At 40.0% G+C, this 15123-nt stretch overlaps 1 protein-coding gene across 11 annotated transcripts in view; it reads left to right on the top strand.

Moving 5' to 3' along the window:
* The window catches only part of PARD3 (par-3 family cell polarity regulator), an 835070-nt gene that overhangs the window by 401160 nt on the left and 418787 nt on the right, over window positions 1-15123 (top strand). For all 11 annotated transcript variants that reach the window (XM_077491101.1, XM_077491100.1, XM_077491097.1 and 8 more), the window contains 3 exons: window positions 754-893; window positions 4972-5100; window positions 10314-10352. In XM_077491101.1, the coding sequence (XP_077347227.1) occupies window positions 754-893; window positions 4972-5100; window positions 10314-10352 (308 nt within the window). The remainder of the gene's footprint in view (window positions 1-753; window positions 894-4971; window positions 5101-10313; window positions 10353-15123) is intronic.

The following is a 15123-nucleotide window of genomic DNA, read 5'->3' as shown; positions in this document are numbered from 1 at the left end:
GAGACAAGAGTGGCTGGCTCAGGCGCTTAGTGGGACGCTGAGAGGCTGAGCCAACTGCTGGTCTGGGCATCTGGAAGGACCCTGACATTAAAGTCAGCTGAGTGATGTTAGCCGATTGCATACTTTTGCCTGCTGTCAGCCGACAGCATACTTTTGCCTGCTGTCAGCTGAATGCAGGTCAGAGGAGGTCAGGGCAGAATGAATTGCACTCCTGTGATGGACAAGAGAAGTAGGTCCAAAAGAGATTGGGCCCTACTTTTCTTTTACTATACACTTCAGAGCTAAACTATTACATACCTAAGCCTTCCATTCAATTAAAGCTTCAGGAAAAAAAAAAAATGACTAAGCAGATGTTGCCTTCAGTAAAATATATATATCAAGATGATCAGCAGTTCCAGGAAATATAGGCATTTGAAGTTTAATTTATATCCATTGGTTATTGAGGTCACACATGGCATTTGCTGACCAATAAGATTTGATATAATGTTAGCAGCCAATTTTTTATGTTTTACATGTTTTCCTTTGTTTTTTGTTTTTCCTATATTATCTTCAGTTTGAATTTAGTTTACATTTTAGTTTAGTTTACATTTTTGCTGAGATATATATAATGATTCTCAATTGTTTGGATATTAGAAGTCAAAAATAGATCAGCACTGAAACCTTTCTGCCCTTTAGAGTTGTATGTATTAGAAACTGTGTTTTGTGCCCTAATATGGGGTTTCAAGCCAATCTATTTTATTTTTTTTGATACAGGGGCTGAAGGATTGGGGTTTAGCATTACTTCAAGAGATGTTCCTCTTGGTGGTTCAGCGCCAATCTATGTGAAGAACATCCTCCCCAGAGGAGCTGCTATTCAAGATGGCAGAATGAAAGCTGGAGACCGACTGCTAGAGGTACTGTGGCTACTTTGATTATTGTAAACTCTGTTCTTACTGGAACTAAAGTGGAACGCCGCCATTTTATTATTTTGGATAAAGCAACTAAGGGTTAAAATATTGTCACTTATCTTGCTGGTTTCTGTAGGAGAGATTCTCCACCATTCCTCTTGTCCTTGGAACTGTAGAGATGCAGACAGCAATAAAAAATTAGGTTCTAAGCTTTCCCTGTGCTATTCAAAATTCCAAAAAATTTTGGCTAGAGTTCCACTTTGAGTACCTAACAATTGTAATGAAACGCAAGTTGAAATTTGATTGAAATGTGTTGCTGGGACTTACATTAGATGTTGCATAACATGAATATTCCAAAATACCCTAAAGGCTTTGCAGCTAGTGAAATATGACGGTGACTTTCCTACCCTTTGCAAATACTTGTGCTGTTTAAAGACTTCAAACCTGAACTTCATGCAACTAAACCTCCTTACCTGGTAGGGTGTTGGTAATACACCACCAAGCTTTATGCTTCATGAGACCACTCTGTAGGCTGAAATTAAGTTAATCAATGCAGGCTGGTCTAAAGCCCTGTAAACATGGACCAAACTGTCGGGTGACAGAAGGTGGTTATTTGGCTGGCTTCTGTCCGACGAAACCAGCAGCCGACTGACTCCCGATCGACACCCTCAACCAATGGCAGAGAGCGCTGATCGGAGTGTGTTCTGGTGGGGTGGGATCCCCCTGTCAGAACACAACACTTCAGCAGTGTAGATCATTGTACTAACTTCACATAGTACAGCAGGTCCAACCAGAGCTGACAGTTTTTTTTTTTTGTTTTTTTTTGTTCAGCTCAAAAAAAGTCAGTGTGTACCAGACTTAAGATATGCCTACGGCTGGCCATAGATGGAGCAAATTTATTTCCTGCAACCATGGGTCCCCATCGGGAGAACACAGTGATGATTGCTAGCAGCTATAACAGCTGCCTTCAATAATCGCATGTAAAAATCAGTTGTGACTTGATTGATCAATTTGGATACATTCAGCCTACCCATACAGGTTTTCAATCCAAACTGTCTATAGCCGGCTTAAGCCTATAGCAAGGTAATGAAGTAGCAGGCTTGTGAGATTATCTCTCTCATTTTAGCAACCTGTTCTGTGCTTAATTTGCTTGCACTGCTGGCCTTCCCTCATTCAGTGATTGCTGCTCACACTGAATGAGAAAGATTTAGGGACTTTTGCCAGTTGTATGTGGTGCTTTTTTTTTTTTTGTAATTGACTGGAGTTCAGCTTTATGTTACTTGACCACAGTATAGTTTCTGTGCTTGTTTGGGCTTTCTCTGGATTTTTCAACTACAAAAAATACTGCAGGCTTGATTGGCCTCTGCCCAACCTAGTGCTTGATTGTGGTAAGGGTATTGGATTGCAAGAAATTTAGGGGTAGCCACTACCTATTATTACCCAGTGTGTGTAATTGTGGTATAGTGTATTGTAAGATCCTTGGGGGCAGCCACTATAAAGTGTTGCTGATTATGTTTGCTTTACATAAATGAATAAGATAAATATCTGCATAAGAGAACAGACTTACTATTTAAACAGTCAATCACAAGGCTAAGAAAGCACCGTGTTCCTTCTCCAAGCTCTCAGCCCTCCACAATAAATCTAGGGATGTTGTTGTACAGATCTATTCATTACCCACTGCTGCCAGCTCTTGGAGGAGAATGATTTCAGCAGAAAGCTCCACTATAGTAACCTGTAATTCTTTATTATTTCATTGTTTGCCTTGTAATTTACCAAACTCTTCCCTTTTTTTTTGTTTATTTTCTCTTTACCACTTATATTTCAGCAAGATATATTAATAGTGTTATTTCTATTCTGTATTATGTTTCATAGTGTGCTTATACTTACAGCCAGAGAAGCCGTTATTCTTTCTTTGAGACAACACCTCCCCACATGCTAGCTGGACACAGACTCCCTTTAGCTAGGCTTATTGTCACATCAAAAATGGCTGTTCAGTGTCTGAACACTGGGAATTTAAAATCACGGACTACCTGTCCTCCCCTCACACCGTGGCTGCCCACAGAACACATTTTTAACGAATGTGCTGCAGCTGTGAAATGTAATTAGGATTGCTATTCACGGTGGCCTGTTGGATCTCAGAAATACTCTAAAATAAGATCACAAGGGGAATTTTATTAAATGCCACATTTAAAAGAAAATTTCACGGGTTGAGGAAGTGAGCAATCACTCCAAACATTAAAAAACCACACTGATATTTTCATAATAAGCACTGATTTAGGCCACAGGAAGCCATGCGTATGAGCAAGGTTATGTGGGAAGCAAGGTGACCTAATAGCATAGCTTAATAGACTTTAAGTGGTCTATGATGTATAATAGGTTTTTTTACATACCTCAACAATTACGCTATTGGTAACTCGCTGGGGGAGTTAATGGCTCCATCACAGCTAATTGTAGCTAAATTGGCCAGCTTGGAAGAACTTTTTAGATTGTGTCATTTGTGAGATTAATGTCTGTTCTATTGTTGTCCCATCGTTACTTTTAAATATTACAATGATTTTAAGAATGCACAAACTGCTATGCCATATAAGTACGGTGCATACACATAGCAAGTGATTGTAAAGGCTATTTTATAAATAACAAGCATGTTATACTTACCTGCTCTGTGCAATGGTTTTCACAGAGCAGCCTCGATCCTCCCTCCTTTCTGGGTTCCCCCACCTGCACTCTTGGCTCCTCCTCTTCTCGGTGTTCAACCATAGGAAGCCACTTTCTATGGATCTATAGAATGCCAAAAAAAAACTTCTGCCTTTACAGCCACTTTAGGTTCTTACTGGTTACTGGGCATAGTTAATTCTAGAGCATGTTACAGCAGATTAATGTCCCAGCAACATTTATGGCTGGATCCTTGATGCTGATGAGCAATACCAATAAATAATCTCAAGGACCAGATGCTGGCACTAGACATTTGATCGCTTATAATGTATATATAATTATTTTTTTTTTTTACTTTTTTTTTTTAAATAAACATCATTTTTAACTTCGAGAATAAAACTACTGCCTAATAGGTGTTCTTTGCTATCCTTTATAACACCTCTGAAACTGGTTTTACTTTTTTTTATACATTTTTTGGAAAAACTCAGCTATTTCTGGTTTGGTCTTGGCCCCTTGACATTCCTACTGACTAATGAAGAAGTCTCATTGACCAGTTAGGACCCTCTTATTTGACGGATGGGAGGTAGGTGGGGACCCAAAGTCATGAAAATAAAGTTGTAATAGACCAAGTAAAACTAGTTTCAGAGGGATGCACAGAAGAGACTTTAATCAAGAGACTGGATAATCAAGATATTAATAGGAGCCTTGGACTGACTTCTTGTAGCAGAATTTTAACAATTAATATAAACATTTAACTTGACAATGATTTACTTATTTTACTAATGATGTTGTTAATATTCCAAATACAGGAGTAAAGCAGGGTATACTATACACAGATTTCCATTTAAACATTTTAGCTTAAAGAACATTTCTTTTATTTTCTAATTATTATTGAGGTCAAATTGACATTCATTTTGGACCACAGTTATAAGAAACACGAAGGAACAAAACCTTGCTTGTGGTTTTTGTTCAGTTATGGCCATTTGCTCCAAATTCGAACGGTAAAGGCAAGCAAAGGTTTGAACTAATTTCGAACATTTGTCAAGCTGTTGAATGTACTGAGAACTTTCATACAAATGTTCCTATGAATATTCATACGAACATACAATCTAAAATGAATTTTAACTTGGACATGAGAATCTCTGTAGATGTAGTGCTTCCCTAGTTCTATCTTACTTTTCAATGGAGGCTCTTGTATTCATATGTTTAATCTAAGCTATAGTGTCCATCAGTTCACACACACTGCACATATTCCCTGCCCATATGCACGTGCATCAAACTCTTGATGGTACGCTCACGAAGACCTGCTTTTAGATCAAGTAGCCTCTGACAATGCAGTATTACTTTGATAGAATGGGCATGTTTTATTTCAAGGAAATGTTTTCATCTGTTAAATAACTGGGCAAATAAAGAGTCTCTGTTGCTTTACCAGGTGAATGGTGTGGACCTAACTGGAAAAACACAAGAAGAAGTTGTATCATTATTAAGAAGTACCAAAATGGGAGGTGCAGTAAATCTCTTAATCCTCAGACAAGACGAGGCTTTCCACCCCAGAGAGCTGGTGAGTGTGTCCTGCATATTTCTTCTGATTGCACAGTTTTACTGCAGAAAACATACCACTGACCATGCAATAAAAAAGTTAGATAATCTTTATCCTCGTGTAGGCCTAACAACTGTAAAAAAAGCCTTTTAGAATGTGACTCGACCTCTCTACCTCATCAGCTTTAATGAAAATCATGTCTCAATGTCTGGCTTTGGACAATTGAAGTGATTACACCACTGCTTGATTGAAGGAGCTATTATCATTCCAGAAATGCATGGATTGCTTGGGAACCTTCTTTGCTCACTAATGTTTTATGACTGCTGATTATTTTAACGATTGTGTGTAATTTTAGCAATGCTTGGAAAAGTACATCACTTTACCAAAAAAAATGTTTTGTAAGACGTGTAATAATAACAAAAAAAATAAAAATACTTTTAATACAGCAGTCTTCTCCTGCCCGATTTGTGACACCTGTTACTTATATTCAGACAGCAGGGACTTTTTTCTTCTGATTTATAAATTAGAAAAATTTATAGAATTACTAATTTTGTTTTTGTTGCATTTCTCAGATGCAGATCTCAGTCATTCCTCAGGCTACCATTAAATCTTGGTGTGGCCATAGATATAAGTGGATGTTCAGATACAAATTGACCACCTTCAGGCGACAACTGCAGCACTGGGAACATGTTACATGTTCCACCCTAAAATCAGGTGGAACATTTAACATGCTCTCAAAGGTAAACTTCTCCTTTAAGAAAGTCCATACAAAGTCCATGAATAGTGCAAAAAAATAAATAAAATGGCCACATCCACCAGGAATTTTTGCAAATTACCAGTTGTGCATGTGAACTGCTTCCCCTCTTCAGGAAAAGACTCACCAAAACACTATGCCACTCTCTCATGTCTGGTGCTTGTTTAATTAAATTCAAGTTCCTGGGAATTCCTTGCATTAGTATGGATCTCTGCGATGAATTGCCACTGGCTCACTACTCCATGCAACTCATTAACAACCAATCACATAAGGAAGAACAAGAAATAGCCCCCCCCCCGCCCCCGGACAATGTTTATTGGACTAAACACGGTAAGGCGTGGTTACATGGCAGCTGGAAGTGACATCAGAGCTGGCAATGGCAGTGACGCAGTGGGAGCAGCCTAGCATATTCCAGATGTGGTGAGAGAGACTGAGACAAGCTGCTCTTCTGCCTGACACCATTTCTAATTTAGGATGAGCTTGAACTATGTGACTTATGTGAGTGGCTTTTTAGTTAAATAAAACTAAAATAAATTGCCGTATTTATCGTCGGTTAACTCGTGCCGTCGTATAACACAAAGTTTACATTTAAATGCTCATCAATGCAGCCTTATCAGTGTCCACATGCAGCCTTGCCCAGTCTGATTGCAGCCTAATTGTTTAAAACTAGCACCACCAAGATACACAGAGCCGGATGTCCTGTTTAATTGGCTCCTCGCACAGTCCCGCCCCTTGGCTCAGCTCCTATGATGGACATAACACAGGTCCAATGGCGGAACTGGGCGTGACTGAGCGGAGCCAAGCCTAGCTGAGTACACGGTACACTCGGCTATGTGTATTTTCGGCGGAGCTCTCTTCTCCCCCCCTCACAGACAACGGGGAGCGGCATATAAGGGGAAAAAAGTGCACTTTATGCTCTGATAAATACAGAGACTTTTAATTGGTTGTTGATGGTTTTACTGTACCATTGGAGGCTATTTATTTTTCTTATGTGATTAGGTGTTTAAGCCTGATACATTTTTATTTACCAGTGAGTGATATATTGTTTTGAGTCTTTTCTGGAAGGGGAAAGCGTTTCACATGCACAACTGGCGATTTGTGATCATTCCTGGTGGATGTGGCTGTTTTTTTCTCCATCTATGGACTTTTGTATACATTTTCTTAAGAACTTTACACATTATGCACTTTAACTTTGTTATGGTATCCCATAGTGCTGCTTTGCGGTGGGAGTGATAAATGAATGCACACGTTTATTTCAAGCTGTATTGATACATATCAACGATTTGCTGCCACAGAAAAGAAAATTACATGATTTATTAAATATTGTGCATATCAGGAAGCTATTTTATCTGCCAAAGCATTTGTTTTTCTGTCCATCCAGGCCTGATGTTTACACAGCCCTGATGCTCACACACAGCCTGGCAATAGAAAAAGAGAGGGTTCCCCTAGGTGCACTTTATAGGCAACACATCATTTATATAGAGTAATATCAAAGTAATATAGTAAAAGGTTTTTTATTTATTGAAATTTAAACATGATAAAAAATAAAACATTGATTTACTGAACGCAGTCAGTTAATATCACCATAACAGATATAGGTATAATGAATCCTCCCTACACCCAACGCGTTTCCAGAAATTCCTTCTTCAGGGGTGCAAAGAGAAGAGGAGAGGTTCATCTAAAGTATAAAATATATAATCAGTAACTTTTACACAGCCTGGCAGGTGAAAGGATGAACAGAGAGAAGGAACACACTGAAAAGCTTTATCACTTGGTTACTCTCCTGTCCACATCCTCTTTGCACAATAGCACACTTGATTGGTTCCTTTACTACTGCTTTACCCTCCCCTTCTCCAAGCCACAAGAAGCTTGATTCTAAGTCCATTTCTGGTAATTTACCCAGCTTGCATTTAAAAAGCTGAATTTAATGATGCATTAATAGAATTCAAAGCTGTGGCTATTTTGTTTCCGCTGTAAGATTTTGGTACGGTGCAGGCATGAGGCTTACTTTTAAAGCATTGCACAGTGCAGCACCCTTAGTGCAAACTACACCAACTAGATCTATCTTGTACTACTTGTTTTTTTTGTTTTTGTTTTTTTAAAGCGGAGTTCCATGCAAAAATTAAAACGCACCCCAGCCCCCCAATCCCCCCTCCCTTTCGTTTTTGGATATTTTATTTTCGTTTTCATACATTTGTATGTTTTCTTCAGGACTCCCATCCTATGTTGCCACGGCGAGGTACGTCGCTTCCTCAGTTTTATTGTGCCCTCCTCCCCCCATTGCCTTCTGGGACCTGTGTGTGTCCCAGAAGACAACAGGACCATTCAAAAGTGACAAGCAACATGCGCAGTAGGAAACTGGCTGTGAAGCCACAAGGATTTACTTCCTGTTAACCTTTAGTAAGCATGCCGGTGCTTGCAACCAGAGCCGATGGACGGGTCAGCTTTGGGTGCCGACATTGCGTGCTCCCTGCACAGGTAAATGTCCTTATATTAAAACTCTGCAGCTGCAGTAGTTGTAGCTGCTGACTTTTAGCGTAACTAAAGAAAGTTAGTAGTTCTTCTCTGTCCTTGAGCTTCTCACAACCCCTCTATAGGAATGAGGCGCTAGACCATAAGGTGCACCAATCCCAGCACAGGTGGCACCTTGAAACAGCATTGGGGAACAGAATCAACTTTTTTTTTTTAATGTTTCCCGACCAGAAAATGTCAAATATATTTTATTTCCTCCAGAATAACAGAGAAACCATTACGACAGTCACATAGATGGGTTTTCTTTCCATCTGCCCTGGTGGCTTTGGAAGTCTTCGCTGTAGTCCTATGATTTGTGTGAACTTCACAATCCGCACTGGATGAAGAGAGCTGGCAGTTTTTATTGTGCATCAAGCAGATGAGCTTTCATTCACAGTACAGCTGGAGTTGTGAATGTAATTTAGCTGCGCACAGTCTGTGACAACTGTATTTGCCTTAGTGTCAGTGACAACTAATCACATGACTGGCCTCCGCTTTTTGCTGTGTGTTGGCATGATGTGTGCGACATACCCAGATGGTGCAGCTAATCTGATCTTTTGATAAATGACTAATTTCCTTTGTTAAATATTCATATCCCTTAGCCTGTCTTTTGATTCATTTCTCAGTCTGTCTTTTCTGAGGAGTTAGCTGAAAAAGCTATCTATGCATACGTGTACATTTCTGTGTCAATTCTTCCATAACAAATGCTGTAATCTATTCTGCCTGATCTTCACAATACATTCCACCATACAATAATACACCATAGATGTGAAGTTCAGGGCTAGGTTTAGGAGAGGTCATGTAGTTGTCTGAAGGGATCACAGGGAGATGAAATCTCTATTTCATCTCAGAAACCCTCTGAATGCAACAGTTGGTGTCTTCTCCAGTGGTTTCTCCCCATGGTACAAGTATATGTTATCTTAGATTGGAAGCTATATAAGGCTTGCTGGTGGTATAGTAGGTTAGACTCAAAATCACTGATGGGGTAAAACCTGTGCTCCAGGTAAATCTAGTCCCTCCTGTATTGATTTGTATTGTAAGTGTACTGTCATCCCTCATGTTGTAAAGCTCTGCGCAAACTGGTGGCGCTATATAAATCCTGTATAATAATATAAAAGACACTAAATAATGCAACGGCATTCATTAATTAGGGTCCCATTCACTTTGAACTTTAAAGCTCCAAAATCTCATGTTTAATGGTAGCTACATGGAGCTACTGTTCAGGCAGGTTTGTACTTTTTGGGCCCCATAGACTTCAATGGAAATGACCGTTGTTGCTGAAATTGAGCATTATAAAACTTTTTTATTTTTTTTCTAAGGCGTGTTTGAGCCTGTAAGAATTGCTCTCCTTCCATAGTGCTTTCCAATGATTAAAACAAAAATGAAGCTTGAGTACACATATAAAAGGCTTGAAGTACTCCTCTAAAATGCTTGTATATGCATGCAAAAACGCTCAAAATGTTTGAAAATCTGGTTGTGAATGCAGCCTAAATGCATCAATAAATATTTTTAAAATGCAGACAGTATAAGTACTTGATGTTGACCTGGTATCAGCCTTGTTCAGTATAAGGCCTGGAGTGGGAGAAGCATCATAAGGAGCCAATCAGGTGGGCTGAGAGTGTGCATGTGCTAAGGGGCCAAGCTGATGAGAGGAAAGAACAATGACGGCGAGATGAACTTGTCTGCATTTTCTACTTAAGCTTTTGAGATGCATGAAGGGACTAGACCAGTGTACTGATCTGCAAAAAAAATCTGATTACTTGCCTTCCAGGCAGGGCTTTGCTGTGTGGCAGAGCTGTGTAAATCTTAAAACTGGATGTATGGAAATACAAACAAAATAAGAATCAGGTAAAACCGCTACCACGTACGTTTATGAATTATTTATATAGCTGTTTGATTTTCAGCTTTGAGAAAATTGATAAACTTTTATACAGTTTTGTTAAACTACATGTTTTTAATTTTATTTCAGAACACTGAGCCAAATCCGGTACCCAACGCAAGAGAACCGGTGAGATCTTTATTTTTTTTCCCTTAATGACCCCTCTGTAAAATACTTTGTGTAACATGAATTTGATGGTGGTTATTTGATTGTGTTAGCAAAACACATTTTTATGCTATTCATTTGTTTTGAATTTTAAGCAGTCGAATTGCATGCCTTGCTGCTGAAGAATTGGTAGGTCATGTTGAAATTTGTTTTATTTAACTATAACAAATATGTTCTACTTATCTGCTCTGTGCAGGGTTTTGCATAGATCAGCCCTGATCCTTCTCTTCTCGGGTCCCCCACTTATGCTCCTGACCCTTCCCTCCTGCCTAGTTTCTCCATAGCAAGCAGCATTCTATGGGGTCCCTGAAAAGACTTGCTTCTGAGCCGCTGCTCTGTGTCCATTCACACACACAGCGTGGCTTGGCCCTGCCCCCGCTTTCTACTTCATTGGTTTACTGGCTGTGATGGACAGTAGAGGGGCAGCCAATGACTTATGCCGCTATCTCAGACAACGAGGAGGGAGACACCCAGGAGAGCCAAGGCTCTCGTGCACCTAGTCTTACTACATAGTCGTGCTATGCTACATGGGTATTACCATTGTGGAATGCTCTCCTGTTGAGGAATCTGTAACCTCAGCTACTGACTATTTGAGGTAAGCAGTCAAGATCCCAGAATCGTTTGATTGGATTTTGAAACTTCAGCGCTGGAGCAGGCACATCGCTTGAAATATCTGGATTTTAGATGCAAGCCGGGCCAAAGTTTTCCTTTCTCAAGACAAACTTCTGCTCTTCACTCCCTGCAAATCCCCCTGTAGGGTGCAGTATAACTCAGTTGTTTTGGAATAACTGGTCCCTGTGTTGCTTAAAGAGGAAGTAAAGGCACTTTAAAAAAAAAAAATGCAACCTGCAAGGCAAAGGCATAATGAGCTAGTATGCATAGCATACTAGCTCATTATGAATAACTTACCTGAGAACGAAGCCCCCAAAGTGGTCCTCCTCCTTCATCTCACTGCTGCCATGTATCCCAGAGTGACTTCCGGGTCTCGCTACTCCGGCGCTGTGATTCGCCGGAACAGCGATGTCACTCCCGCGCATGCGCACAGGAGACGACACAAGCAGCATATCACCGTGATCTGCGGCCTGCTCAGTGCGCCTGCGCATACACCGTAGACAGCGGTGCCTGTCTTTTTGTAAATATCTCCTAAACCTGGACTTCGTTCTCAGGTAAGTTAAGCCTTAATCTAGGCTTACCTGTAGGTCAAAGTGGTTTGTAAGGGTTTGCAACCACTTTAAAGTGATGAGCTCCCAAGAAACCTATTGTTCTCTCTTGCTGCTGTGTGTGGTGGGACGTACAATACAAGCATATGCGTATATTTAAAACCACCTTTTTTTTTTTCTTTAACCACCACGTCATATGATGTCTTGTAATTTCAGTGGGAATATCTGAATGATGCCTGCAGCTATAGGCATCATTCAGATATCCTTGTTTGCAGCTGGCGATTTTCTGCACCATAAGAATGATCATTGCGGCAGTACTGCTGCTTGATTGTTCTTACAGGCGACGGGAGGGGACATTCCCCCACCCCTCCCCCCCGCCATCCGGTGCTTCTCCGGGCTCTCCCATGCCACCGGGGACTCGGAAAAAGAATCGCCTGCAGTTGGATGACGAGCTTATGGATTTCATTTCTGACTGTTGGAAGCCCGGGTGCAAGGTTATGACGTCACAGTTGGTAAGCATGGGACCGTGGATTTTTTCCCTGATCTCATGCTTTCCAGCCTGGAGGAGAGATGCGGGGTCTTATTGACCCCGCATCTCTCCATAAAGAGGACCTGTCACAAATGATTCCTATTATAAGGGATGTTTACATTCCTTGTAATAGGAATACAAGTGATCAAAAAAATTTTTTTTTTAAATGTAAAAATAAATTAAATTAAATAAATAATTTAAAATGCCCCTGTCCCCAGTAGCTCGAGCAACAATTCTTGCATTAGACCTCCTCTGTAACTCTAAACATGTAATCTGTATAAAATTTTAAAGCATCGCTTATGGAGATTTTTAAGTACTGAAGTTTGGCATCAGTCCATGAGTGTGTGCAATTTTAAAGCATGACATGTTGGGTATCCATTTACTTGGCGTAACATCATCTTTCACATTATATAAAAAATACTGTGCGCGTTAAAAAGTTGCAATGACTGCCATTTTATTCCCTAGGTTGTCTGCTAAAAAAATATATATATTATATTTGGGGGTTCTGAGTAATTTTCTACAAAAAAAAAAAAAAATTATGAATTTTACATGTAGGAGAGGAGTGCCACAATAGGCCTGGTGTGGAAGTGGTTAAAAGGTTTAGGCAGGGGTAGGTAGGGGTTAAGTCTCTTGCCAGGGTTTATAAGTTGAGCCTTGTAGCTCCATAGACTTTAAGTACTGCTCCAAAGCACTCATTGGCATTTTTCACTGCGGTTTGAATAGTGCCATGGCTGAAAATGCATTCCAGTCTATATATGCATTTTAATGTTATTGGTTTCTAAGTCTGTCCGTCCATTAAGTTACCATTTCTGATTAGATGAGTTGCATTATCTGATTTTATCTGCAGGGTGGTTTCTCTTCGAAGTTACTATGCAGCTCTAGACGAATTATCCTTTGTTTTTAGAGTGGAAAAGAATTAGAACATCTATTTGGATTTTATTCTATGCATCCCTATTAGGGACCCTGGTTACAGGGCCAAGAAGTGACTAGAAATCCTTTAATTTGGATTCAGAAAGTGAGAAACAACTGACAGTTTTTTTAAAAGCCTTTTCTTCTCTCTCCAAAACTTAGCTGAATTGCAGTAATTACATGGGTAAAATATCCCTCACAGACAGCAAGCTGTTTTCTTCCAGAATTTGCTGTGCAATGTATTAATACTTAAATGTGCTTTTATGCTTTAAAGTAACATTCATACAGCATTTAAGGCAATATTCCGCTGGCCACACAGGGAAAGTCTATTAGAAATGCTACAGATGTCAGCATTTTCTGTTAGGTTAAGATTTCTGTGTTTCATCTCTCCTCTTATGTTCTGCCTTTTGCTGTTTTTTAGTTAAATATATTAGCAAAAACTTTCTGTTTGTCACTGCAGTTATTTGGATAGAATTCAATTTTGATTATCTGGACTTCGTAATAGTCAAACAAGCAGAAAAATGCAGAGCATGCCATCTTTCCTGACCACTCAACATCCAAAAATGTTTTTAAATTTAAACTTAATTTGACACAAGGAAAGAAAGGAGGGCTGAACAAATGGGAAACAATTTTTTTTTATTGTACAGCGCATGGCACCGGAATCATATCATAGACAATGGGGTATATGACAGTACTTATAGTTGAAAAATCTGGTCCCCAACCAGAAATGTCAACCAAGGGAGGAGAGCGGAGGGACTATTACGGTGCACATTACAGATCATAAAGACATTAAGAAAACAATTATGTAAAAAAATCAATTTATTTAAACATAAAATCATTACAAATAATCAGGGGCTGGTATAGAAGGTGAAGTATTTCGACTAGTTTCGCTTTTCAGCTTCCTCAGGAAATACCAACATCTAAAAGATATATATAAATATAGATCACAATTGAATATATAACAGCATAGTAAAGTACAATCAAAATAAAAGGGGAACATTTGTTTAAAATTGCGTTCAAGGTCTTGCCATCGTGCCCACGCCCCCCAGATAGTTCAGGTGACCGAGGGGAGTCTCCCCCGGCGGCTGGGAAAGGTATTAATCCCAGTAATGGCCGATATCTGTGTGAAGATATTTCTGTTGACATTTATTGATTTGTAGACTTGCCTCAAAACATTTTTCAAGTGACACATAGTGTGGAAGAAATCATCTCAACCATAAAAGATGGGCGCTGCACGGGTTGCGCGTGACAGTGTCGTCCGCGGGCTGTGCAGGGCGCCTCGAACAAAGAGAGCGTGCGCGTCGGGTGTTGACGCGCTCGCACTGTAGAGCCCCTGACCCCGTGACGCTGTGCGCCGAAGTCATTTAGCGGGGTTGAGGGGTATTTATAGCTGTTTTTCCCGCTACCCAGTACGCCGAGGTGACCCGGTAAACATTGGGTGTGTTACGATCGGTAAGTTAGTACAATCTGGATTAAGCGCTATTACGTTGCTCTCCCACATCAAGTATTGTTTTATAGACTGATAGATTACCCTTTAATGTTTACACAGATGACTCTTCAAATATAGAGTACTTTGATGTCGCGGATGTTCTCCCGTTTTTGTACACTGCTCTTACTAGCTGGGCTGATTTGCTTATCTATCGATGGGTGCATACCCCCGTCACCCCCGCCGGGTCCCAAAGATATTAATATATATTCCTTTACGGGTAATGATCTTGACTTCTTGCCCCTACCTTTATTGTTTTCACCAATATTTCACTCATCATATCTTGTTTTCATAACACTTATGGGGTACTCTCTCCTATATTCCCCTCCTTTTCATTTCCTTATTCACATCTTTGGTTGCATTTTGGTTCACTTATACACTGGTCACTATGGGGTTGTTTCTTTCCCTTTGGTATGTGTTCACGAATTACTAATGTTCACTTCACAGCCATCGCTCTGGATGTGCTACTCAATGGTTCACATCACTCTTCACTCATGGGTAGCCTCACTAATGTGGTTCTACCCTTTGTTCACACTAATCTTTATCCGTGGGTAGTTATAGCCACGTGGCCTTTTCTATTTCACGGGCACATCTATTTCCTCCCAGCCATATTGGTTTATCTTTTATGGTTGAGATGATTTCTTCCACACT

This window comes from Lithobates pipiens, unplaced genomic scaffold (assembly GCF_037356315.1).
Source record: "Lithobates pipiens isolate NorthernLeopardFrog02 unplaced genomic scaffold, aLitPip1_a1.2 Scaffold_19, whole genome shotgun sequence".
Lineage (NCBI taxonomy): Eukaryota > Metazoa > Chordata > Amphibia > Anura > Ranidae > Lithobates > Lithobates pipiens.
This window is presented reverse-complemented; position numbering and strand designations above follow the sequence as displayed.